This window comes from Eubalaena glacialis, chromosome 14 (genome assembly GCF_028564815.1).
Source record: "Eubalaena glacialis isolate mEubGla1 chromosome 14, mEubGla1.1.hap2.+ XY, whole genome shotgun sequence".
Classification (NCBI taxonomy): Eukaryota; Metazoa; Chordata; class Mammalia; order Artiodactyla; family Balaenidae; genus Eubalaena; species Eubalaena glacialis.
In genome coordinates this window covers 30,688,472-30,716,100 of record NC_083729.1, presented here as the reverse complement: position 1 = coordinate 30,716,100, position 27,629 = coordinate 30,688,472, and the positions used below count along the sequence as shown (strand labels likewise).

The window sequence follows — 27,629 nt, the reverse complement described above, 5'->3', positions numbered from 1 at the left end:
ATAAAAATGTTAAATTTGTAAAACTCTATAAAAATTGAGCTATACTTTAAGTTATACAATTTTTCATTCATATATTAAAAAAGACATTCACAACATGGCATTTAATTCTAATTTAACTTCCATGAAATAAACCGTACAAAGATTTCTCAAAGAAATTGAGTCTTCAAACTGCATCTCTGTTTTGTATTATATGCAATAGATTCCCAAGTATAAGAAAATCATAAAACTAAGGCTGCACTTTGCACATGACCATCATATTTAAGTACTATTTAGAAAAACGTGATACTGACTCTACACATCTGATTTAGCTTCATAGTTTCTTATCTAAAGAAGTTTTTAAAAGATATTCACCTTCAGTTTTTCTTACATTTCCCTTTCTTTATCACTAGATGAAAATGAATAAGCAATTTGGACATGACATAAATCTAGGATATTCAAAGATACCTACAGAATGAATCTATAGGATAGAAGTTTCCACACAGAAGTTTCCACACAGCATCTGGAGTCAGATTATTTTAAAGGGTGCCTTGACTTTTGAATACAATACTAGGTGCAATTATCATAAACTAAATCAGAATATTACAAATGAAGATATTCTAACACAAAGACTTTTAGGATTTTGTTTAGATTATCAATGGTTGTTTTATCCAAATTTTCTTCATTGTCATCCATGGTATGCCAGACTTCAGGGAAAGGAGATGGTATCAGATGCAAAACTGGAACACCTAACAAGAAGAAACAACTTGTAATTAAGTGCATATTTCCCATGGGTAAACTAGAAAGTATCATTCTTCAAGGAAATCTGAGTAGGACTATACTATATACTGTACTATACTATGCTATATAAACACAGCTGATAGTTCATCATCTTCTGTGTACTTCCCTGTATCTTACCCTTATACTCCAAAGTCATTCATTCATTAAACGAATGTTAAGTAATTCAGTAAATAATTATAAAGCACTTACAATGTACCAGCCCCTATCCTAGGAATTGAGGGTTCATCAGTGAAAAGGCAAAGCCCTGCTCATATGGAGCTTACATTCTACTAGAGAAAGAAACAAATAAACAAATACAAAAAATAATTTTAGAAAGTGAGAAGGCTTATAAAGAATAGTAAAACAAGGTAAGGGAATAGAGAATGAGAGGCAGAGAGTAGGGCCAATAAAGAGGTATTTAAAATCAGGGAAGGCCTCTTTGAGACGCTAACATTTAAATAGATGTAACAAAGGAGAAAGCAAGCTGTGTGAAGATCTGGGGATGAGCATTCCAGGCAGCAGTATTAGCAAGTGCAAAGGTCCTGAGGTAGGAGTGTGCTTGGCCTGCTTGAGGAACGGCAATGTGTTCCTCAAGCAATGTGGCTGGATCAGAGCAATAATTAGAGAGAGAGGTAGGAGGTGATGGCGAGGGAGAAAAGAGTTATAAAATGGAGGCCCTTGTTGGTCATGATAAAGACTTTGGGTCTTTTTCTACTTGATGGCAAGCTACCAGAGCTTTAGAGTAGGGAAGTAACATAATTTGATTGACATTTTTTAAAGATAACTCTTGCTCCTACGTAAAGAATAGGGAGGCAGAACTTCTCTAGTGGTGCAGTGGTAAAGAATCCGCCTGCCAATGCAGGGGGCATGGGTTCAAGCCCTGGTTCGGGAAAATCCCACATGCCGCAAAGCAACTAAGCCCGTGCGCTGCAACTAAGCCCGTGCGCTTCAACTACTGAGCCTGCGCTCTAGAGCCTGTGCTCCATAATGAGAAGCCACCGCAATGAGAAGCCCATGCACCGCAACCAAGAGTGGGCCCTGCTCGCCACAACTAGAGAAAGCCCGTGCGCATCAACGAAGACCCAACGCAGCCAAAAATAAATAAATTTTAAAAAAGAAAAAGAATATTGCTTCTTTATTAGCAGGAAAACACCAGAGTTACACAAACTATAAGAATACAATCTAGCTCTATGAAAGGGAAGGCAGGATGTCAGAGGTATATGAGATTTGATAAATATTCTATGTGTAGGAAAAAATATAAAAGTGTCCTCAGGGATTTGGAATGACTTTCATAAAAAAAAATAGAAGCCATGAGATGACTCGTGAATGATTTAATTAATCAGTTATTAAATTTAATGGTTCTTCACACTTCTAGACTGTTGCAAATGCACATATAATACAATAAATATAATAGGTAAAAAACACACATGTGCAGGCATGCATACATATATACACTCATACATTACCTTTTCTTAAAAATGGAATATGGTCATCCTGAATCACACCTCCATAACCATAATTCTGGAAATACTGACTCTCCCAAGAGTGATCCTTGAGCAAACCTAATTCATGGAGTTCATGTTCTGCAGATGATAATTAGACAGCAGATGAACAAATATTTTTATCTGATCAACAGTCAGATGCATAAGGAGTTTGAAATCTTGACACTTGGTTTTAAAACATTATGCAGTAGTACACCCATGACAAAAACCTCTGAGCTGCAGGAGTCAGGCCTCCCCGGAGGGCCCGCGGCCTCTGCCCTCACTGCCCTGGAGGTGGGCGGTGAGACCCCAGGACAGGAACCCAGCCTCTGGCTCCAAAGAAGAATCAGGCCCTAAAAGAGAGCCCTAACAAAATTAGACAATGGTTCTCCTCTGGTTCGTGATTTTAAAGCTGATTTTTCTGCCACGTTTGGCAAAGCAAGGGCCACTCTGTTCTCCCAGCAGTTCCAAGTCTGGGCCACACGCCTGCTTTTGAGGAGGAGAGACCCTACGGGAGCAAAGACACCCCCAGGCCACACAGCAGGTCGTCAGGGCCGTCACCACCTTGTCCCCTGAGGGCAGGCTGCTGGCTTCTCGTTTACAACCAAAGATGGTCAAAAGCATCATTTGTATCTTCAATCAAATCAAGCACTCAAAGACACAGTAATATTTTGGTAACATTTAAATATTCAAAGTACATGATGAATATGAGTTCACTGTCAGAAATCCTCACAGCATCTCACATGCCTTTCATTCTACAGATGACGCAGCAGGGAGAACATTTCAACCAAGATTTTTAAAAGCCTTTGTCTTTGGTGTCTGTTTTTTTAAGTTTTCAAACTGTAAATGTTGGGCTTTGTATTTTGATGTAAACTCAGAATAGTGGCATTTGGGGCCAGTGACCAAAAACCAAACCAAACTTGTAACTGACCATGGATCTTAATAAACCTGTTCTTGGTAAAAAAGAAAAAAAACCCTCTGAGCTGAACTTGAATGTGGACATTTTAGAGTCCTTCTAAGAGTCACACATGATTCTAGCTTTACAGGTGAGAACCTCCTTAGAATCAGAAACTCAACAGAACAATGGAGAGATGGAGAATGAGAAAGCTAGAGGAAAATGGAGAGAAAAAACACAGGTGTAGATACTTACAGATCCTCAATCCTGCATGAAGAATGCCTTATGAGGAGATGCAGAGCTTGAAAGGGGAATCCTTAGAGACAATAGGTATGAAGTACTATACTGAGTGACCACTCTTTGGGAAAGGGATACCTATTATGACTTGCATCAGTGGTTCTCAAAGTGGTTTCTGATCAGCTGCATCAGCACAACCTGGGAACTTGTTAGAAATGCAAATCATCTGGTCCCACCTCAGACCAACTGAATTAGAAATTCTGGGGGTGGGGTCCAGCGATCTGTGGCGTAACAAGCCCTCCGGGTGATTCTAATGCACACTAAAATTTGAGAACCATTGGCCTACATTCCATCAGTCCTGTCATCTTGCAACATAGAACCCATGTATTACAGGATTACATATAACATGAGCCTATGTTACAAGATGATAAGAGATCACAAGAAGAGTTTAAGACAACTGAATGAAACTTTCCAGGATTGGTTATTTTAATTACTAAATTTAAAGGGTAAAATTAGACGGAGTGGTAAGCACTCATATGTAATGTGATTTTAGGAACATCAAGAAAGCCCTTACTATGACCAAAACAATATTCCCATCTGTTTATTGATAATTATAATTCCTTTACCTTAGGATACAACTTTTCCTTATACAATTAGAGATATGGTTTGAAGTGTAAGTATCACTCGGTAGGTTATACAATGGGTTAAAATTGTATTAAGATGTGAGTTACTGATATAAATTCATTCCAGTGGAGGAAATAAGAGAAGGGAATCAAATCCTTGACAGAAGGCCAAACCCAATTTCTTGATGCTACTCAAAGTAAGGAAAACATGCTGTACGGAAGTGCCCCCAAGAAGCTTACATTAATAATACTATAATAGCAATTCTTTCAAACTAGAAATTTAAATTTGCCAAAGATAAGCATCTGAGGTTCAGGTAAAAGTTTCTTTCATAATATTCTAGATCTGGATATAAGCAGGTTCTGAACTCGTGGCAAAAGCATGAGTTGAGATGGCAGCATTTTCCCCACTGCTGAGAAGAAAGTACAACCCTACCCTGCTCCGAGAAGTTTGTGTGGCTAGAAAGGAATTCTTAGCCTGATGTTCTTGCCTCAAAGCAGGGCTCCTGGCCTGGATTCTATAATAAAATTCTATCGCATGTTCACCTCTCCCTGATGCCAATTTTTTGTGTTTTGTTGTGTTTTGTTTTGGGGTGTTTGTGTGTATGTGTGTGGAGAGGGAGGGGTGTATGGAGTGGAGGTACGAGGGAAAGAAGTTATTCTCCTTTTCCTTCGGCAAGCCCCAAGCCTCTCTCCTGAGCCATAGATATCTTTGTTTCCTTGGCTGGTCTGGCCTAACCTTATCTGGTCTCTTCCACTCTTATTTATGTGACACTGAACCTTTTCTTAAATGACTCTTGAAGGATTTTGGCTTGCTCTTGCATCGCCATCTCTTACTCCTTTGGAAAATAAGCAGAGATTGTACTAGATTTAAAAGAAAATCACATCTGCATAAAGCAGAAAATAGAAGATGGCAAAGACAGAGATGGAAAAGAAAGAAACATTAAAGAATATCTTTTGGTATCATTATGAGGACATAACATTCATCATTATCCAACATGCTTTGCTGAGTTTTCCCTAAAAATGCATTCTATATGCTTCAAACAGGACTCTGAGAAAATATTTCCAAGCCATTTCTAAGGATATGCAAATATGAAATGTAGTATTTTATGTTTCCATTTCAAAATGCAGTTTCATGCAGGAAAATAAAGTGGGCCTTCTAAAAGAGATGAATAGGAATAATAAACTAATCAATAAAGCAAGAAAAAAAGCCAGTGAAGTATATTGTATACTCAAATCACACACGTCATAAATTCTGAATTTTAAAACTCAGTATTTGTCAGTGGGAAGAAACCAGGTTTGACTCTTTAATAACAGTGGTACTTACCAATTGCTTGAAGTCTATGAAACCATCTGGCAGTGTTTGGGAAAAAGTTGGGAAATGTTGGGTTTGGAGCTCCAATTAAATCCAGTAAGATCAATAAGTCCTAAGGGAGAAAAAATATTGTATAATTACTGTCGCCAAAACACATCTCATACTCATCAATGGAAAAAAAAATCAGTCAAAACTAACTGCACTTTAATAACTGAGAATAAAATGGGGAGCTATATAAATGAACAAAAGGTTTAATAACGTTGTAAGTGAATCCTTTGGGGGAAATTTTTAAATCTTGCTTATGCAATGTGGACAAATGGCAAATTGTAGATTCTTTTTGTCTGTAACCCCAGAAGGATATCACTAAGGATAAATTAGAAGGAGGACATTTGGATAAATATTTCATAGGCAAAAAAAAAAAGAATACATTTGCTTTATTTTCAGGTGGGCATGCAAGCCTGTCTGCTCTTCTATTCCATTCTAATTAGCCATTTTATCCCCAGTCTATAATAACACAACCGCCAAAGGAGAGCATTTGGATAGTAACTATTTATTCCTTAAAGCAGCATATAAGAAAATTTCCTTGACTAGAAGCTCTATGAGCTTAGTCCCTGGATCTCCATTTCCTTTTCTATCAAACAAGAAGCTCAAGCTTGCTGATCTCTAAAGGTCCTTTCTGGCTATAAGCCTCTATAATAAACCAGTGTTTCTTAACTTATTTGAGCCATAAAACATCAGCAGGCTTGAGGACTCCCTGAAGACTAACCCCAGATTAAGAACTCCTGATTTATATAAGTGAGGTAAGGTATGGGTAAATATCTAGCATTGATCCTGACATGTAATACATAAATATTTTCAGAGTCTATGACTCTAGAGACATAGTATCTACTAACTCATGAATGATGATTAAATATATTCACTGGGAAAAAATAGGCTTGTTTGAAATAGGAGTATATTCACAAGGTTGGATAAACTCCTAAGAGTTTGTTTCTGGGGGAAAAAATGGTCTAACTATCACTATGGATTCATATATTTGGACTGGTAAACAAATAACTTTGTTCCTCCTGCCGATCAATCAGGTCTCTTCTCCTCTGAACCCTTTTTAGCCACTTGAGCAAAAGTGATTAAATGAGGTACCAGTTATGTTCTCCTAACCCCTTATGAGCTGCCAGTGGGCAACGGGACAGAGAGAAAGCCAACATGAGATGTGCTGGATTCACAGAGGACATTGAATGTGGCCATTTGGACTCATAGGGTGAAGGTCAGTGATAGGGCAAAGGACAGGGATGAACGGAGGGGGTTAGAAACAGGCTATCAGTTCACAGATAGGGTGAGGGCCAGGGATGGATGGAGCCACAGGGAATTATGAAGTCTCAGGGGTTCCATGCTGCGGTTAGTGAGGACTCAAGTACTGAGTGAAAGTCAAATATGGGAAGAGAGCCAGAATAGGAAGGAAATTCAAAGGTGGAGTAAGGGACTAGGTATGGGCTGCGGGGTCGAATGGGGGATGAGGAGGGGGCCGTAAGTTGCACCCATTACTTGGTAATAGGAGCAGGGTTTTAAGGCAGCACTGAAATGTCTCCACCACCATGTCAAAAACACCACGTCAAAACTGACACATCAAAATGTCCCATACACACTTGGAGTCACTATAATGCTTTGAAGCCACTAAGGAAATTCTTCCCTCTCATCCCCATACTATGTTCCACTCTTACTCCATTTCCCAAGACCCCAGCCTCCTCTGGCTTGACAGAGGCCTCAAAGATGGGATTTGCTCTCTCCACCTCTATACTTGCTGGGGGAATGTGCTCCCGTGGGACTGAAATGAATCTGATGTTTCCTTATTCTGAATTTTTACATCATCTTAATTGAGCTCAGTCAAACATAACTTCTAACCTAGAATCATTCTTTTTTAGTTCTGGGATTCCTCAAAAACCCAACGCCTGCCAAAAAAATATTCTATTATGAACGCTTTGCTCCAAGAATGCCGTGGCATTTTTGGGTCTTTAATTGGCTTCCCCTCCCTGCCACAGGCTTCCTTTGAAGCAGAGTCTGTAGCTGCAGCACCGTGAAAATTACCTGGACTCACCATGCCGTGCAATTGGTTGGTGTTCCTCACTCCAGGTGGATGTGCAGTTGATGCCATCTTGGAAGCTAAGTGCCGAGACCCATACAGAGAATCTTGAGGAGACCAGTGAAGAAAAGCCTCTTCTCCATCAAAGAAAATTAGCTGGAGTGAGAGATCTGGCTTCGAGTCTGAAATATTCTGATTTTAAAAAAAAACAGTAGAAAAAGAGCAAAAATATGAGAACTGAAAAATAGCACGCTTTCCTATTAACTGGACAAAAAGACAGATGTGCCATGAAGAAAAGGAAGAAGCCAAAGCAAGTGAAAATATGCCAAAATTTATTTTGCACCATTTCCTCTCTGAAAATCATCACGGGTCCCACAGTCTTCAGCCACAGAAATCTCACCTTCTTCACTCCCTCTGAAAATAGAAGTCTTACACTTTTTTCTTACTCCTTAGACAACTATGGAACTGCAGTGGCGGCCACTGTGACACAACACCCAGGTCCCTTTCAGAAGGGTGTGTTGCCCCTGTTGCCAGTAGAGGTGTCCTCAGAAGGCCTTCAGTTGTTAGTCCCTTTAAGGATTGGCTCAGCCATGGGGGGTCCTACATCCAATGACTGGCCTAAGCAGGTGCTGGGGGCTCTCTAAAGGGCCATGCTACCTCCAGAGCTCCCCAGGGGTTGACTGAGGCTGCTGTTGAACCTGCATGGCAGCCCGGCTTCTCCCTCTGCCTACTCCCATTTCTTTCCCCTCCCTGCCACAGGTGTTGAGCCAAGGCCACTCCCTACTACGTGATTGAAATGCTAACCTCCACGTCAGAGTGCACCTCCCAGGGAATCCAACCTGAAACAACACAAATCTTTCTTGCTTCTCACCTTATGTAAGTCTGCAGTGTTGTACTGCGTCTAGGTTCAAGAATCTGCCCTTGGAATGCAACAGAGACACAAAGAATGGTAATTACAGTCTCTCCCTCAGAGGAACCTACACTTTAGTTGGGTTAGGGAAAGATGAAACAAATACACGGGTGTGGCAAAATGTACCAAGGGTCACAAATGTAACACAGAACTCCTCTGGAAATTGGATAGATTGAGAAGTGGAATCCTTGGAGTGTCAAGGAAGACTTCATGAAAGAGACAGTATTTGAGTGGAACTTAGAAGGGTGAGTAGAATTCTGATGGATTTTATACTTTCCACTGTCTGAGAACAACTCTCACCTTTCAGATTAGTCCTTCTGGTACCCTATCCCCACAATCCTTCAACTCCATTGGAATCCATAATCTTTTGAAATGTTCACCTTTTCCCAGTCTTTCCTTTACCCTTATGATGTCCTCACTTCACTATATATTCAGCTTAAATTCCAGAGTCAATCATTCTAATTGCTCCCTGCGTACACACTCAACTCCTGTGCCTCTCTCTGCCTTAGTCAAACTCACATGGCAAAAACATAACATTAAGTCCCAACTCCCTGCCTGCTTTGTGCCTGCACTCAGGCAGCTGAACATGGATGAAGAAAAATACACCACCATTTGCTCTCTCCGCCCCTGTGCAGTACTGGGGAATGTGCTCCCATTGGACGGAACTGAATCTGATGTTTCCTTAATCTGTTACGGATAACACTCCTCCTCTTATCTAAGGATGTTAAAATAGTGTTCTTTAAGTTATTTTCTGCTCCTGTACACTATTTCCTCTGAGTTCATTTTTCAACTTGTATTATTTGTTTTGCTTTCTTTCTTTCATGCTGGAGATGGTCCTCAAATATCTGATCATCCTTTGTGTTCATTTGCATTAAACAATAAGATACTAAAACACTGATTAGAGACACAGATTGGTTGGCTCCACTGCAGGGCAATCTGATGCCCAGTGAGTGTTTTCACTGAGAATCCCCAAATGTCACTGTCTGTGGGTCTTTTCTATGAGGTGGTTCACATTCTCCAGAGAAGGATCCTCCAGGTTCCTGTCTGATGGGTGTGAGCTAGCTGCTGTCTTTCTCGCGCTGGAAGTGAGGGAAGGCTAGGGAATCTCACTGCTCAGTGTGTAGTCTTTCCCCTAATCTCATTGATTTCCATGAGGCACCTCATTACTGCCCTTCTTTATATCTGGTGTCCCAACATCCAGAACCTCCCTGGTTCAATTTCTCCAGAAAAATATCCTGTCATCTCCTACAAGGGTACAGGTGGAATACTCACCTACCTGCCAGCTGTGGGGTAGAAATCTTATATACCTAAGTGCTCCTTATACAGACTTAAAACAATCTCCTCCTCCGCCCTCTGCCTCACTTCTGCCTTCCTTACTGTCCCCTCCCATACCTGAGCCAGTCAGGATTTTTCAGGGGACCACTGGCTTCCTTTTTCCCCTCTGGGGAATGTGACGTCTCTCTACTCTGATATGTCATCTGCCTTTTCTCCATTCACCTTCTGTCTTCATATGGTGGTTTCCAGATGTTCACTGGATTCTTCAAAGATGGAATTTTTCTTGATTGTTTTACGGTGATTTCATCAGAAGGAGGGAAATGTCTTTATCAAGTGAAAAGTAAGTTATCTTTGTATGGTAATCATTTCAATTGTCGTAATATTACTCCTTAATTAGGCCCCAAGAAAAGGACAGTTTATTGTATTTTGAGTCTCTCATAACTCCTGACAGTACTAAGCACAGGATGTGTCTATCTGTATACTATATATGCACTCAGGGTTTAATAAGAACTCAGTAATGAAACAGATTGTCTCACTGGCAACACGTGTATAGTGCATACATTAGTGGAGACAGTCTAAGTTTCCAGTTGTTTAAAGGGCCTTGACTGGTTCCAAAGTTCTAACTCCAAATCAAACAGAACACCAGGGCAGAATAAGACTGCTTGGGACTGGAGACATTCTGTTCATGCCCAGGGCAGAAGCAAAAGGAGGCAGTCTTCAAATTCTGCAAGCTGGAAGGTTCGGGTGCCTCAGAAATGTCAACCGCTTGGTGACTCCAGTGTTCAGTGCAATGACTTCCTTTCATTCTCTTCTCTTAGCACCATTTCATTTAGATAGGCATAGACCGTTTTGGACAATTACTCTGAGTCCTGTGAGGCAACTTGCTCTTTTTACTTCTTTTTAGGATTGGCAGAAAAATAACTGTGGCCTTCAACTTCTAGTAACTCAGCCTAGTATCTCAGAGCTAGAAAATCTGCATGGCTAGATTTTCTTCTCGTCATTCTTCCTGGCAATAGACAAACACCTAGTAACCAGTGTTAACAGGGTCAGTATGTTACCTGCAGTCTTTCCCCAACCAAGGCTGTATCAGCTAATGCCACAACACTAATGTGTAAAAACCACCTGAAACTCAGAGGCTTAAAACAACAATCATGAGTTCTGTGGGGTCTGCAGGTCAACTGGGGACAACTGGTCTAGGCTGGAGAAGCTCTGCTTCACCCTGCAGTCATCTAGCTTGGCTCTGCTTCACAAGCCTCTTAGCCTCCTCCTGGGACTGGCAGGCCAGCCAAGGCATGCTCTCCCCATGATGATGGCAAAGGCATGACAGAGCAAGTCCAATTGCACAAGCACATTTCCAGCCTCTGTTTATGTCATCTACTAGCATCCCATTGGCCAAGGCAAGTCAAATAACCGACTCTAGAGACAAGGAATGAGGAAGTACCACCTGCTAAAGTGGGAGGGCACAGCAAAGTTACAAGACAAAAGAGGTGAATGTATAATTACAATCTTATCGCTAGAGGAGGAAGACTGCAAAGAATTGGAACCATCATCCAGTCTCCTATCCAGTCTTCTCCCAGCTCACATTCTTCCACCCCTTACCCAACCCATGACAGCTGAAAGACATAAAATACCTCCTTAATACAAATCTAGTTAAAGTACAACTGGAAGAATAAAACTGATACTCTCAAAGTTTGCATTCAAAACCAGTCTTTATTTTTAATTGACCACATCACTGCTTACCTCTATTAGAAAAGATAATTAAAAGAATGTATGTGTATTTTGTTAATGGAGATCCCCACTCAACAACTCATTCAGTCCTTTCTATTTCTGGTCACCAAAAGCAGGTGTGAATTACATGGAGAAAGGTAAAGGAGCTCACCAAGAGAAAACACGCCCACCACACAGATTGTGTCTTTAAGTCATACTTCGCCTCACTTCATGTCCTTACACGAAATGCAAATATGAAAAATTAACCTTTTATATCAGCTTCTGAACTCTCTCACCCAATTGCTGGGAAAGCATGCTAGTTAAAAGCAGGACAGAGCATGGGACAAAGACATTATAGAAGGTTCAGAAAACAAAACAAAATGAAAAAACAGTGAAAAGGATACTGAGAGGTTATAAACAATTCTTGCTTTCTTCAAGTTCAGCATCTAAAGCAAAAATAGAACCAAATATCTCTATTACTTCCATTACAAGATAAATCTTTTACTTCTTTACCCCCCTTGTATCAAAAGCTGGCCCCTTCATAAAGCTTTGAGGGGAAAAAAAGGTATTTGTTGCCTGCGAACAAAGTTTTTTGTTTCTGCTTTGTTGTGTTTACTTGGTTATGAGTGATATCTGAACAAAATGTCTTCATCTAGCTTAGCACTTTTTTTCAATATACACTTAAGAACACAGAGATTGAAATAACATCTGAGAGTCCCAGAAGTATTCTGAGCTGAGAATGTAACAAAAGCTTTGCTATGCTGCATAAAATTGAACCAAGATTCACAGATAATAACAATAGTGCATTTCTGCTTCATGCTTTTCATCTTGATGTGTCTGAATTACCCACTGTCTACTTCAGAACCACTAGGAGAAACTCCCTCCCTGACTCAAGGCCGCCACATCTCAGTATAGAAGGCTGTGATGTTCCATGACTATATAAACAAGAAGAAATAAACATAATTCTCCTACACATGCCTATACCAACCTTCCACCTTCTTCATCTTTTGCAAAAAAAAAAAAAAAAAAAAGTTTTTTTAAAATTTGATGTGTATTCATAACTAAGAAATCAAGTGCCAATCAATGAATACACTGTCATGTACTTATTGCCCATGGTGGACATTTTAAATAATATAATCTTCCAATTAATATTATTTCAACTTCATTGCATTTTGCAGCAAATTAGTACAAAATGTACAGAAAGTCTACACTTCTAAATGGTTTTCTCACTCACCCAAGGATTCTAGAATTCACTCTGAATTACTGCTAACATGTTTTATCTCAGGAATCTACAAGAGGGAAACAGATACCTTCAACAAAAGGAGTTGCTTGTCTACGGCCCGGGCAAGTTCCAGTATCATCGCACATGGCACAGCTGAATCAGTGGCTCCCACAAACACTCTGTTGTCCCAATGAGGAAAATACTTGGAGTCATAGTGACAGGCGAGGACCAAGTGTCGTTTAGCAGTGGGATTGAGGGTGCTGATAATATTTGAGAAAGACCGGTACCCATAGGGTGTCTGACTCAAGAAGGTATCCACTTCCAAGACCCAGTCAGCTTGAAGTCTCTGAATTCTCTGCATGATGTGCTGATCAAAACAAAAAACAAAATTTCAGCTCTAGACAGTTAAATTTTATGTAATGCCTTTCAAGTTAAAAATGCAATCCATGCTTATTATAAGAATAGCAAGGATGTTTTAAGGAAAAGCTAATCCTCTCCCTCTCCCTTAACCTCCCCCTGCCAATCCAACTCAACCAACTGTTAATATTACCAATGTTAAGAGACTGATGTATATCTTTCCACACCTTTCTCCTTGTTTATACAAACATGTACTAGCACTCAAACACGTATATTTGGCCGAGGGATGTATATTCTTATAGGAATAGAATCCTACTCTATATTTGCTCTGCTCCTTGCTCCTCTCACTCAACAGTGTATCATGGACATCTCTGCACATCAGGAGAGAGAGCTCCAGTTCAGTATATATTAAAGCCCACTTTTAATATTTCTAGGAGGATAACAAGACAGGTTTGAGAAATTAGATATACTAGGTGGGTCGTACAGGTCATAACTTCTACTCTAAGCTCTTTGAGGGTGAGAACTGCACATGGCAGCTCTTTTTGTCCGAAGCACTTAGTATGTGCCCCCCAGTCAGCAAATATTTCATAACGTAACAAACACTAACAAAAAATACTAATGCTCACCTGTTAAGGATAATTCACAGAGAGTCCCGTTACAAGGGGATGGTTGGGGGATATGTGAGGTTCTGCCTGCTCTAAGAATCAATAAGCAACTCTGAACCATAATGACATATCAAACAGTTTTCCCTTTGCATTCAAGGCAGGTCCAGACCCACTGCAAACACTGGTGAAAATAAGAAAGAATCTATTTTCCCATCTCTCCTGGTCATCTTGGGCTTTGTGAGCAACATGGTGACTGACAGGGAAAAGCAGCAGATGGAAAAGAAACACCACTTCAGGGACTGGAGGTGTCTTCTTAAAGAATCTAGGGCTTCCCTGGTGGCACAGTGGCTAAGAATCCGCCTGCCAATGCAGGGGACACGGGTTCAAGCCCTGGTCCGGGAAGATCCCACATGCTGCAGATCAGCTGAGCCTGTGTGCCACAACTACTGAAGCCCGCGTGCCTAGAGCCCATGCTCCGCAACAAGAGAAGCCACTGCAATGAGAAGCCCGCGCACCGCAGTGAAGAGTAGCCCCCTCTCGCCACAACTAGAGAAAGCCCGCACACAGCAAAAAAGACCCAATGCAGCCAAAAATAAATTAAATAAATAAATTTATTAAAAAAATAAAAAGAATCTAGAGTTTGTGGTGTGAAAAGCTACAGGTGAGTTCATTGCTGTTCCATTTGCCCTTTCCTATCTTTATTTTCCCTTTGCTTTATTTTCCTCACTATGTTCCATTCATTTCGTTTTGAAATATTATACAGATTTTTGTAAGTTGCCTTAAAAAATTATTTTTAAGTCACACAACAAACTAACCATCAACACATCCGGCAGTTTGTTCCACAATGAACATCCAGTGGGGATGGACCTTGAGGTGATAAACAAATAACTTATAATGACTGGAAAAGAATGGGAGATTCCCCTCCACACACGACTTTCTAGCCTAGCCAAGTCTTGTGTGACCTGCCCTAACTAATGTGACATGACACGTAGGCAAGGGCCTTGGAACAACTGTGGCAGGAAGCTTCCAGGAAGAGGAAAACTAAGCCAGAGGGAGGACAGTGATTCTACAGTCAGTCCTGCAAAAGCCAAATAAACAAACAGTTTCCCAGATATTCACTCCTTGCTCTCTGTCAGGAGGTGGACTTTGGCCTAAAGAGCATGTATACACAGTACCTTACCTTTTCTATTACACATTTACAGGCTGTCTTTTCATATAAAAATAATTTTTAAAACTTTATAACCTTTTTGAAATTATCACTCATATCTCATTTATTTTGTTATTCTCCACAATTCTTAGTGCTGAGCTTTGTACACAGTAGGCTATCAGTAAGTATGGGTTGATTATAACAAATAAGTTATTCTCAATGAGATTATATAAAATTATATGATATGGAACATTAATAGTTTGACTAGAGAGAAATCACTGCATCTAAGACAAGTTTTCCAGAGAATTTGAAAATAAGTTATCCTCAGACTTTGGCGAAAAGAAATTTTTCCATAAAAGGGGTCAATCTTAAAAAAAAATAAAAAGCACATCCTCCAGAACATCTGGTATCCAGATGATGAACTGCTCCATAAAATGTGTTCAATACCAATAGCTGCCTGCATGCTTACAAAATGAACTGGGATTTTAAAAAATATATCTGTTAGCTTTGCTCAGCTGAAGTCTCACACACAAACTCATTCCTCATCCAGTGAACAGGTTTTGGCCATAATTTCTGAAATCTGTGTTGACACTAAAATCCACAAAAGCATCAGCAAATGCCCCAAAAAGAATTCTGCCTGAACTAACATATTTTATTCAATATAAATATTTTTATTTATCTTAGCAACTAATTTCTTTATAAACAATCAAATTGGCTGCATAATCTAATTAGGTCACCAATATCCCTTACTGTTGAGCTTTTGGCTTGCAGACTTAGTCTGCAAGTTCCCACTATAATTCTCTAGAGTAGGCTCCAAAAGCTACTGCTCTTCTCACTAGAGTGCCCCTAAACAGGGAGTGCTTGGCTATGAGAGGGCATCTAAAGCAGCTGTGTTTCTCTGACTACAGGTAGCAAAAGCCTCTGCCTACCAGGCATGCTAAAATGCAATTTAGAATACAGACTGTATTTTGGATTTCTATACATCTATCTTTTTAAATAGGGAAGGGAGAAGAGAGACAAAGAGAGATGGATAGATTGAGACAGAGAGAGATGGAGATTGAAAAGAGAGATAAAGAAAAGGATATGAAAATAGAAGGGGAGACAAGGAGAGAGAGACAGAGAGAGGCCAAGAGTGGGAGTGGAGAGACAGAGAGGAAGAGGGAGAAAGATAAAAGTAAACATGGCATTCTACTTCCTGGGGAGGAAGGCCCCAGGGGATTTTAGGTTAACACTGATGAATGATCCTGGGTCAAATTAATTAAACTTACATTCTCATTTCCAAGTTCTGAGAAACACTGTCATTAGTAGACCAGATTTGTTTGGAGGAAGCAGATCCTGCGATATTTGCAATAAGTCTGCAAACAGACCATTGTCTGGATGCTGAACCCTGCCACTGGGGACTTCAGGTTCCTCTTCCCTCTTGTGTGGACCATATATTAGTCTCTCAGGCGCCAAGCTGAAGGCCCTCCACCCAGAGCCCTCCATTCAGGGATACACAGACCTTTCAATGAAGAAGCCTAGCTTTAGCTACTCAGATGCACTGGACATACACAGGGGATTTTAACCACCAAGTTTCTAGCTTGCCTCTTTTAGGCAAAGTTTCTGACTTGCTCCTTAGTGAGACTTTATCACCCTGATTTTTTAAATTTATTTTTTATTCCTCTCTCAGCTAGAAATCACTGAAATCCTCTAAAATTTAATACTTTCAAAGTATTAAATTTACAAATAAAGTATCTTCTCAAATAAAAATATTCTAAAAATCCAACAGGCAGCTTTAGGCCCATTGATCAGAGACAATAAAAATGCAGACTATGGGATATTGTTCCCATATTATCTTCTGAAAGGGAATGCATAGCAATGCACATCTTTACTGATAACTGATAAAAGTTAAAGAACTAACCAATTTTATATCAAGTCCACACTTTTTTTAGATTTTAGAGTCTTCTTTAGTTATAACCCTGAAACTCTATAAATTATAAAACATCTGATCTAGTGCTCAAAAATGCCTCAGGAGAAAAAAAAATTTTCCACCATTCTTGTCAAAATGTAGTTCAGGGTAAAAGGCACTAATCCTAGTCAAATTAAAGCCATTAAGTGTAGTTCCCTCATAATAACTCAGTGTCATCTACCTCATCTTCAAAAGAGGGAACCATTTATCTTCCACAGCTTAGGGGACAGCTTTCCTAAAACTCATGGTAATTTTCTTTCCCCAAAATTATAAAATCAAATCTCTTAAGTGAGATTTCTAACACAACCATCCTGTTAGGACTACTGCTTTGTCAGCCAGCCCATGTGCAGGCAGCCCAGCAGCTATTCCCAGCACATTCCAAGGCACCGTCAATAAATTTCTCACTTGCCTCCACCCCACATGACATGGAAGATGTTATTATAGATTCTGTAACACTTTTAAATGAATATGAATTTTTAAAACCACGACAGAACCTATGTGTATTATTTGTGCAATCTATTCTGTTGAAGTTAAAGATCAAATAGCAATATCTGTTGTCTTTATGGCTTTCTAGAGGTCACAGGCAAGGAACCTCAGGTCTGAAGTATGCACATACATTTCTCGGTATATACTTGGCCTTCTGAGCAAATGGTATGGGGAAATGAAAAAAGTGGAGATAAGTGAGCGCTACAGACCTAGATTTTTTCTAATGAGGGACTGAAGATTTTGGGAAGACCCAGTAAGTGCCCTGAACTTCTTTTAGAAAATGCTTGGGAGACGAGGCCCAGGGGAGGTCACTGAAATGAGTGGTATGCGCCTCACTCTCCGACCCGGGCCTGAGAAGATACAGAGCTGGACACATTTGTAAGCACACACCACAGAGCTGGTCTCTCCCTGCTACCACTCTCCAGGGATTGGATGGAGAGGTCAAGCAGACACCAGTCCAGGTTCTGGCCTCATCACTGCTACGTGTACAACCTTGAGCGAGTTAATTTGCATACTTAAGCCTCAGGTCTTTTTTTTTTTTAATTTATTTAATTTTATTTATTTTTGGCTGCATTGGGTCTTCGCTGCTGCACACGGGCTTTTCTCTGGTTGCGGCAAGTGGGGGCTACTCTTCGTTGTGGTGCGCAGGCTTATTGTCGTGGCTTCTCTTGTTGCGGAGCATGGGCTCTAGGTGCACGGGCTTCAGTAGTTGTGGCATGCAGGCTCAGTAGTTGTGGAGCACGGGCTTAGTTGCTCTGTGGCATGTGGGATCTTCCCAGACCAGGGCTCGAACCCGTGTCTCCTGCATTGGCAGGCGGATTCCTAACCACTGCACCACCACGGAAGCCCCCTCAGGTCTTTTTTAATCTGTAGCACTGGGAGAATAATTGTACCCACAATTATTGTGTGGACGGAATGAGATGATCCATGCAAAGACCTCTGTAAAGTGCCTGACTTGAAAAAAGTGCCAGATGAACATCAGCCATCATCAGCATTACTCCTCACTCTGCCTAGAGCTTAGAAAGAACTAAGGTGCTCTTTGGGTCTCTGCCACCTAAGTCCTCAGAGGAAGCAAGAGCTGTTTGGAGAGAAGACAAGAGGCTAACGGGGCAACAGACAATGGTATCTGGGCTCAACTTGAAAAGCAGAAGCCATATACTGGATAGAAAGGAAGAGCCCACCAGCTGTGCTGCCAGGCCTTGCAGTTGTCACTCTATAACAGCAGCAGAGTGCCAAGGTGTTTGCCTGAAGTGTTAGGGCAGGTGGGCTACTCTCAGAGGAGGATATGAGAGGCCAGCCTCACCCCATTCCTTCCCAAGCTGCTCCTTAAAATGGGGCTACTTTGAAAAAATAGTCATTCAGAGCTGGGCTTTCAGATTGCTTAAGAGGACTGACACTAAGGAGACAGAGAGACATTCAGGTCTAGCCCACCTTATGGCTTAATCTACCCTCTATAGCAGTGTCTTTCAAACTGCAGTGTGCAAATCAGTGTGCCTTGAAAACAGATTAGTGGGTCATGACCAGCTTTTAAAAAAAAATAATAATAAATAGTAAAATAGAATTAATATCAGGGTAGATTGCAGGTAATAGGAGTATTTTTCATGAAACTTTTGTATCAGTTAACTCTATGTTTGTGTGTATAAAATGTAAAATATATATATTTGCTTACCATGGGGTCAGAGTCAGAAGCCTGGAAGCATTGTACAGGACAGAGTAGCTTATCACTGATCTTGACTCTCCCTCCTGGGAGAATACAATTTCCCAAAGGGGAATAAAGGCTTGTTAGGACAGTAACTCGCTCTTGACCCAGAGCGGTTAAGAAAGAAATGTCCAAGGCTGTTGATATTGGGTGTTTAGGGTCCAAGAAAACTCAGTTGGGTACCTGGGGTTGTGTTATAGAAATGATCAAGAGTTGAGTACTTAGTACCCTGTCTAATGCTGCACTCCAGACAGAGATTTCACACATAAATTGATTTAGGTTAACATGCATCTTTTAATTCAGAACAGATATTTACTCTCAGTTGTTTGGTCTTCTAGGTGCTTATTTTAGTGAATAAGATGAGATGACAGATCTGAATATCAGACAACTCAGCACTTCAGGCATAATGTTATCTCTCATGTGAAAGCAAAGTGTTCGACAGCCTTCAGGTTTGTGTGCTGTTTTCTCACCTGGCGAGCAGCATAGCTTCCAGGGGATCCGGGATATCGCTCAATCAGCAACGGTCGTAAGTCATTTTGCCACATTTCAGAAATACTGGTGCCTTCTGCAACTTGTCGAAGAGATGATAAATTCAAAAGGGCTGGTTGGTGATAATTCTGAGGATCAAATAAAATTATTTAACTGGCTATCATTTCATAATATGTTTAAGACTTATCCTGAGACACTTGCAATTGTAAAATATTCGCTTTGAACCTCAAAATAAAGGGATAGCTCTTACGTTATATATAGTAAATTAAACTACTCAACTTTAAAATTGGCCCCTTAGATCTAGAACTTAAACTGTTTTGGCAGCTTGTTTTAAAAACAGAATTAATATAATGCTTTGAACCTGAGAATTAATATTTAACACTTACAGCCTGTGTAATTTTAATAATTTTTGTACAATTGCTTTGTAAAACTAAGGTTTACAAATAACAATTGATATCCTAGTCTTAAGAAAACTTAATATTTCAAAAACTACAGCCAAAAAACAATATAATTTGTTAGCATAATTGCTTTATAAAAGCCAGTGAGGTGTTACAGAATAAGTATATTCTTGGAGTGAGAGAAACTAGATTCAAAGTTTCTGGCTGCCATTTATAGGTTGTATGACCTCGGGCAGGGCCCTTAAATTCTCATTCCCCTCAAAATACCAATAAAGGAATTTGAGCTAAATCTGCACTGTCCAATGCGGTAGCCACAAGCCACATGTGCCCATTAAGCTCTTGAAATGTAGACAGTCAATATGTGTAATACACATATTGAATTTCAAAGACCTACCATGAAAAAAATGTAAAATATCTCACTAATAATTTTTATAGTGATTACACATTGAAATGAAAATTTTTGATATATTGAGTTAAATAAAATATAGTATTAAAATTGGTTCCACCTATTGCCTTTTACTTTTTTAATAGAGCTACTAGAAAATTTTAAATTACATATGTGCTTCACATTATATATTGCTATTGAATAGCACTAACCTAGATGATTGCTGCAATTCTTTTCAGCCAGAGCTTGATGATTCTGTAACCCACTAAATAGTACACTTTTTGCCTTCAGTTAAAATTATTTTAATATTATATTAATGCTCACACTCTTTGGTACACTTATATCTTAATTAAGTGAACCTTAATTTAAGCAGCTGAACAAACATAACATTCAAATTTGTATTTTGGATATTACTTTACATGTGATATGAGTAATGATGAATCATTCATTCATTACATGTTTATCAGGTACTCAATGATGGAATGTGTTACTCCTCCCCATAGAGATCAGTGTGATTCGTTGATCAGAGGATTTCTTCCCGAAGGGGAATGATGAAGGTAACATAAATTCTTTGGAATGCAAAACAGAGCTCAGGGGAGCCCTGTCTATTTTACAGCTTTTTCCGAGACCAGTGTAAATTGACTATGTCTAAGTTATCACATGGCTATTTTCACTCCATGGGAAACTGTGGAATTAGAGAGTGCTTGTTGCCTAATTACTTATACCATCTACACTTTGCTATGCTTCAGCGTCACTCTCGGGTATTATCATGCAAAGAGCGTGGGCTGTGGGTCCAGGCAGCCCCCCTTCAACTCAGCCTCTCAACTCAACTCCTCACCACTTACTAGCTGGCCAGGTTACTTAACCTCATTAAGGCTTAACATTCTCATCTGTAAAAGGGAGGTAATAACCCCTACTTCCTAGGGTAATTATAATTAAGTGAGCTAATACATGTAAACTGCCTCAGTAATTATTCGGAAAGTTTTATTAGTTCTATTACCGTCTATCAAACATTAAGAGGGATAGAATTCCAAGCTGGAAAGGCCGCTGAGAGATGATTATCATCCAGTCTCTTTGCTTTCTGTCAGTGGAAACTGAGTCAGAGAAACCAGCTGATTTTCCCAAGATTGTAGGAGAGTTACAGGTAAGTTCGAGAGAAAGGATCCTGGTCCTGTAGATTCCCCATCCCGTGCTAGTTCTGCTCTGCCTTCCTACGCTGTCTGTGAACTTCCACTGTAAAACACAGTGTATCGATGCTGTATCTGGAACATCTTAAGGTTTGTGTTTATTTACTGGTAATACATTTTTAAATATATTTCCTTAGTAAATTTGTTGCTGCAGCCTTTAAACTCCTTGGTACCTCAGATCTAAGTCCTCCTGTTAACTCTCAAACAGCACTTTGAGCAGAAAGAAGGAGCTAAAAGACAACAATAGAAATGTGAGAAGTGAAAAGAGAATGGAAGCAAGAAGTCGGAAACTTACATGGTTAATTATTACTTAACATGGGCCAACAAGAGCCTCCGGTCTCTCCTGCTGCCTCACAAGCCCCATGCAGGGCCACTCGCCCCCGCTCACCTTGCTTCAGTCACCTGGCATCCTTCCAGGACCCAAAGCAGTGTGAGGATCAGGCCTCCTGGGGCCTTTGCATTGTGGTGCCTTCTACCTTGAAGGCTTTCCCCTTCCTCTTCACCTGGCTAACTCCTGCTCATTTCAGGTTGTAGCTCAGAGGCCTTGTGTGTTTACTTGTTTAATGTCTGATTTCACGCAAGAGGTCAACTCCAGGAGGACAGGAACTATCTCTCTTATTTTCCACTCTCTCCCCAGAACTACACAGTACCCAGCTCACGTGGCACACTCAATAAATACTGGATGAATTCATCAAATGTGGAATCGACAGATGAACTATTTTTCTAAAATAGTTCAACTTCACTAAGATTATGTTTACATAATAATAAAGTAAAATGGGCATGTTTGCCATCATATATACCAAATCAGTTGAATGAACAGAAATTATAAAGTCAGGAAAGACAAGTGGCTGCCTGCTGCAAAGGGCCAGGAAGTGCTGTGGGTCAATGTTGGTGGGCTTTGTTCTTTTTGAATTTCTGAGAGTCGATGCTTGTGATGATTTAGAGTTGAGTTGGCCCAGTAGTCGTTGTGACAATCAAGAACTGTTGTGTCAAAGGCTGTTTGGCCAGGGGCTCCTTTTCTACTTACTATCTATTACTCCATCCCAGAACCTACCTGGTCACTGTGGTCCTTCACTCCATGTCCACAGTGAAAGGAAATCCAGCTGATATGTAAATGGGCAATTTATATTAAAGATTGCTGCCATGACCTCCCCCTCACTGCCCACCTGCCCAGTGGGGTGGAGTGTCACTCCAGGACCCTTTGTTTTGGACGTGTAAGATTCCCCTGTCCAATATATCATCAATGTCTCTGTCACTGTCACCGGGCTCTTTCTCTGGCCTTGAAACTAGGCAACTACAAGGCTTGCAGGCCTGCGGGGTACAGTCCAACAATTGGTGAGCCAAACAGGAGGCCAAGGAAATTCCCGTGAGCCCCGAGATGTTGGGAAATAAGGACAGGGAGGAAGAAGATAGATATATAAATAGGTGATTTATGGAGGCTTGAAAGAGTTCTTAAGAGATTTAAGAAAAAATGGGAACAAAATAAATAACCCTCCAGCATCTCTACCGGTAACAGATATCGTGGATGAAACATAGTTGACAAATAGCACCAAAAAATGCTTAATGGATGAATAAAGGGTAAGCTCAGCAGACAGGCCCATCAGTGCTCCTGAATACAGATACCTGTGTTGATCCTCAATCTCCTGGGCTCACCCACTTAATGAACATACTTCAGTAAAGTGCCCTCCTTCACCCTGCCTCCCTGGGAATAAAGATGCCCCTGTGAAATCACAGAGATTAAAAGCTTCCCAATCAGTGATGGATAGAGAAGGGGAAACAGTCACACTCAGTTAATTACTTAAGCCTTTCTATTGATATTTATTAAAGCCCTGAATGGAAAAGCATTCACTTTTTCCAAACTAAATGGCATCCATTCTATTTTTATGGAGGCTGACTCTCAGAATCCAATAAATCTAAAAATCTGTGTGGAGCTGAGAGGAAGGAGGAAGAGGGGAAACCTGGAAAGAAAGTGTGGGCTGGGCATGAGGAGAGTAAACAAATGAGGCAAAACTATGTTGAGCCCAATGTTAAATGCCAACCCCAAATTATTCTAGGTTTATTTCAGTTAAAAGGCATGTAGACAATTTTCTATTGGTACAGGCATTCTCAGAGGAATGAGTCTCTATTACAGCCCCTGCCTTGTCTTTCATCCAGGCAGAAAGGACAATAAGTCTGCTCTGGGTGACAAGAATCTTTCAGCTAAAAAAGTGTGACCCAGATATCCTACAGCATCTCCTCTGGACAAATCACATGGTGCCAGGCCAAAGAGGAGTTTAATTACATAATTTGTAGAGCTGGCCCAGCTTGCAGAGGGATTTGAGGTCCCAAACCATTGAATTAAAGGGAGAACATTACAGAAGCATAGCCAGTTCAATTCTAGTTTCCATCCCATATGAGCGTCTCCCAGACAGCACTCAGATTAACACCTGTGTCTACTGCAAATTCAACCCAGCCAGCATTTACTGAACTCTTTCTGCGTCAGATGCCACTGATATTACAAATGCAGTTGTGGAACAGTTGGGAAGTGAATAAGATAAAGTTCTGTCTTCTTTAAAGGCTACCAGCCCTCTATCTAAAAGCAAACTAGTGCAGGCTTTGAAAACAACAATTTAGGGCCAAATCGCAGATCCCTCACTTACTAGCTGTGACTAGGAAAAGTTTCCTTATCTGTATAATGGATGTCATAGTACTTACCTGCCAGATGGTAGAAGCTCAAAAATGGCACATTTTCTTTCTCCCTCTACCACCAATACCCAGGCTACCACTGACCCCCTGTCCCTTCCTTGGAGTCTCCATTGCTGCTTCATGATTCATAAGAATCATGATGGGTAGAGGGGTAGATGGCTAAGAACTTTTAGAACCATGGAGGAGGGGAACCCTAAGATTTTTTAGAATATATGTGGCTCCAGAAGCAGAAGAATGTGAAATGCTGTGAGAGCAGTAATTGTCCTCCAGAACTACCCTGGAGGAGGACTTTTAGGTGAGGCCAACTTTCCTGTTCAAGGTTCCTCTGTTCAAAAAATCTGTCCCTCCACCCTCAATATGACTCGAATAATAAAGGAAAATTCTACCAATTAAAATATGTTGGGTCCCAGCTTTACGATAAAGTTTGGAAACAACCTAACTATCCAAAAATAAAGGGATAGTTAAACTAAGGAAAGATGAGGGCTCTTCAGTTCACTGCTGTAATGGTGGTCAAGTTTCCTCGTCTGTAAATTGGGGATGAACGTACCCTCCTCACAGGGGCACAGTGAGATTCAAGTCAGATGCTTATATATAGAATCCTGGTACCCAGATGCCAATGCCCCTAAATATATACCTGTGGGCCCACCTGTAAATCTAACAACTTATAATATTACTTCTATGGAAAACAATGTTTATAAGTTTCAAATAAGCAAATCACAGTCTTCTAAACACAACCAAAAATTAGGGTTGAACTGTTTTTACATATTAGATCCCACTGTTAGAGACACACCTTTATTTCAAAGCAAAGAAAATGGATTTCAAAATCAATGCCTCCTTTACCACACCTCACCTTTCGGCAGACCAGTGTGCCAAGGGCACACCCCACATGACTAAAGTAGCTAAATGCCATTCAGAGCAGGAAGGCATGTATTTTAGTGTGGATTAATTCATTCCCCAGGCTGCAAACTGTACGTGACATCTGGAAGACTTTATGAAAGCCCGGAGAGTAAGGGAGGGCAGGGGGAACCAGAAATCAGGAATTGTCATGGTTGATTTTGTCATTTGCTTCATTAGCTTGTACCACTTTAAAGGAAACAATTTCCCAATAGAAAAGCGATCAGAAGTTTCTTAAATATAAAAGGGATTCGTTCTTTAAAAGACATTTCTCAAAAGTTAGAGTCTCATTCATTTAAAACATTGTAAGAATCCAGCACCTTCTCCCATCCACAAATACATCCTGCCTGTAAATGATCCCTTCAGAGCAGCTCCTTCAAACAGTCCCCACCTCATTTAGTCCCATTCATTTCCATGTATCATAGACACATTTGGTGGCTCCACATTCCGGTAGTTAATGCCCCTTCCCAATTTCTGGTCAGGAAGGAGAAGATTTAAGTCTGTGCTGAATCCCCATGGGAAGCTTTTCTTTCTTTTTTCTTTTGCTAAGATTTTGCTGATTTATTTTTTATTTATTTTTAATAGATTTTTATTGTAGTATAATTGCTTCACAATACTGTGTTAGTTTCTGTTCTACAACAAAGTGAATCAGCCATATGCATACATATGTCCCCATATCCCCTCCCTCTTGAGCCTCCCTCCCACCCTCCCTATCCCACCCCTCTAGGTCATCGCAAAGCACGGAGCTCATCTCCCTGTGCTATGCGGCTGCTTCCCACTAGCTAACTGTTTTACATTAGGTAGTGTATATATGTCGATGCTACTCTCACTTCGCCCCAGCTTCCCCCCTCCGCTCCCCCACCCCATGTCCTCAAGTCCATTCTCTACGTCTGTGTCTTTATTCCTGTCCTGCCGCTAGGTTCAACAGTACCTTTTTTTTTTTTTAAATCCATATATATGCGTTAGCATACGGTATTTGTTTTTCTCTTTCTGACTTACTTCACTCTGTATGACAGACTCTAGGTCCATCCACCTCACTAGAAATAACTCAGTTTCGTTCCTTTTTATGGCTGAGTAATATTCCATTGTATATATGTGCCACATCTTCTTTATCCATTCATCTGTCGATGGACACTTAGGTTGCTTTCATGTCCTGGCTATTGTAAACAATGCTGCAATGAACATTGTGGTGCGTGTCCCTTTTTGAATTACGGTTTTTCTCAGGGTATGTGCCCAGTAGTGGGATTGCTGGGTCATATGGTAGTTCTATTTTTAGTTTTTTAAGGAACCTCCATACTGTTCTCCACAGTGATGGAAATAAAAACAAAAATAAACAAATGGGACCCAATTAAACTTAAAAGCTTTTGCACAGCAAAGGAAGCTTTTCTTATAATGAAGTTATTCTTGGGTTGACTACCCTCATCCTCCCCAGGTTCCCTGTGGCTAGTGGTGTCCATGTGTAAGTGGGGCATGTGTGGCCCTTGAATGGTGAAGCTGTAAGTATCACCCAGAGAGCTGAAGTGGGCTATTCATACACATCGCCTGTGGCTGGGCAGGAGGGGCATGTGGACCACGAGAGGGCCTATGCATTCACCTTACGTCCTGTATTTCCAAGCTGTGAATCAATACTGGCAGACTGTAAGCATTTAAAAGATCTGTTCAACAACACTGTCAAAATTTATATCCCTTTACGTTGCTGCTTTTCTTAGTATCTTTAAAAGTATACCGTTTACTCCAATACCATTAACCTTTGCTTAAGTCCCTAGCAATTTCAGGATTTCAAAACTGTTACACAAGAAAGGGAAATAATTGTGAACCTATATACTTCACACAAAAGGAACATGCCAATCACTTTTATCCTAAGTTCCTTATGTGAAATCTCCAACTCTATACATTTCTCTGGCAATTGCATTTTACTGTCTTTTGAGAAATATATATATATATTTAAATTAAAGCATGTCCCCAGTTAAGCTCCTTCGTTCGGAGCTGATCCGCTTAAAAATCTAAAACAGACTGACAGTGACACAGGACCGTGCTGAGGCTGCATGGAAACCTCAGCGTCGGGAGGGCTTCCTTGGATGCCGCGGCGAGGGAGCGGTGGGCACACCGCCAGACGCGCCCAGCACCCCTGCGGCTGGGAGCGCAGAGACCGCTGGCCTCGCGCGTCCCGAACGGGCGGCGGCGCGGCGATGCGCCCTCACCTCCCGGCTCCGCCACCGCAGGCGAATCACACTTCCTGTGCCTATCAGTACCCGCATCCGACCGCAGCCGAGCGGAGGCCGGTGACATCACCCAGCTCCCGTGGCATCTCCAAAGCAGCCCCGCGGCTAGCGGGGGCGCAGGGGCCGGGGACCTCGGCTCTGCCCCGCCTCGCATCCTACCTAGGTGGGGGTCGCGGGACTCTTGAGTCCCCGCACCCGCAAGAGCCTCCCAGGTACAATCGCCCAGCAGCAGCCCCTCACCTTCTCCTGGGTCCAGTCTGCCGCTCCCCGACTGACCCCCCGGAACACCAGGGGCAGGGCGGCCACCAGCAGCAGCAGGCGGAGGGTGTCCACGACGCGCAGGTCCCCGCCGCCTGCCATCTCTCCTGGGCTCTCTGGGCGCCGGTTTCCCGAGCCGCCGGCGGTCACGAGCCCGGGAACGCGCGTCCTTCGCCTTCCCCCTTCTCCACCCTTAGGTCGACTGCGCCCGCCTCCCCATCGCCTCCCGGTCGCCGCCCCACTGCGCTGCGCAGGCCGAAGCCGCAGCTCTCCACCACTACCCACCACCTTAGCAACCCGGGGTCTGGGCTGTCCTGAGAGGCACAAGCTTCCGAATCCATGGGAACAGAGACGGCCACTTCCTTGTCTAGGAGAGG

At 41.3% G+C, this 27,629-nt stretch overlaps 1 protein-coding gene across 1 annotated transcript; it reads right to left on the bottom strand.

Annotated features, from left to right (window-relative positions):
• Positions 1–103: 103 nt before the first annotated feature.
• Positions 104–27,451, bottom strand: QPCT (glutaminyl-peptide cyclotransferase). Its single transcript, XM_061210933.1, has 7 exons — positions 27,235–27,451; positions 19,205–19,351; positions 12,581–12,859; positions 7,394–7,570; positions 5,317–5,416; positions 2,223–2,339; positions 104–725 (listed from the first exon to the last, which is right to left on the bottom strand). Exons 1-7 carry the CDS (start codon positions 27,352–27,354, stop codon positions 580–582), a joined length of 1,086 nt encoding a protein of 361 aa, XP_061066916.1. The 5' UTR covers positions 27,355–27,451; the 3' UTR covers positions 104–579.
• Positions 27,452–27,629: the final 178 nt, after the last annotated feature.

What these genes read in the sequence shown, in the direction of transcription:
- QPCT (XM_061210933.1), bottom strand. Translation starts at nt 27,354, where the DNA reads ATGGCAGGCGGCGGGGACCTGCGCGTCGTGGACACCCTCCGCCTGCTG. An exon ending in GAAGCTATGCTGCTCGCCAG is followed by an intron (nt 12,860 to 19,204) that starts GTGAGAAAACAG and finishes TGTTTTGATCAG; the next exon opens with CACATCATGCAGAGAATTCA. An exon ending in AGCAACTCCTTTTGTTGAAG is followed by an intron (nt 7,571 to 12,580) that starts GTATCTGTTTCC and finishes TTTTAAAATCAG; the next exon opens with AATATTTCAGACTCGAAGCC.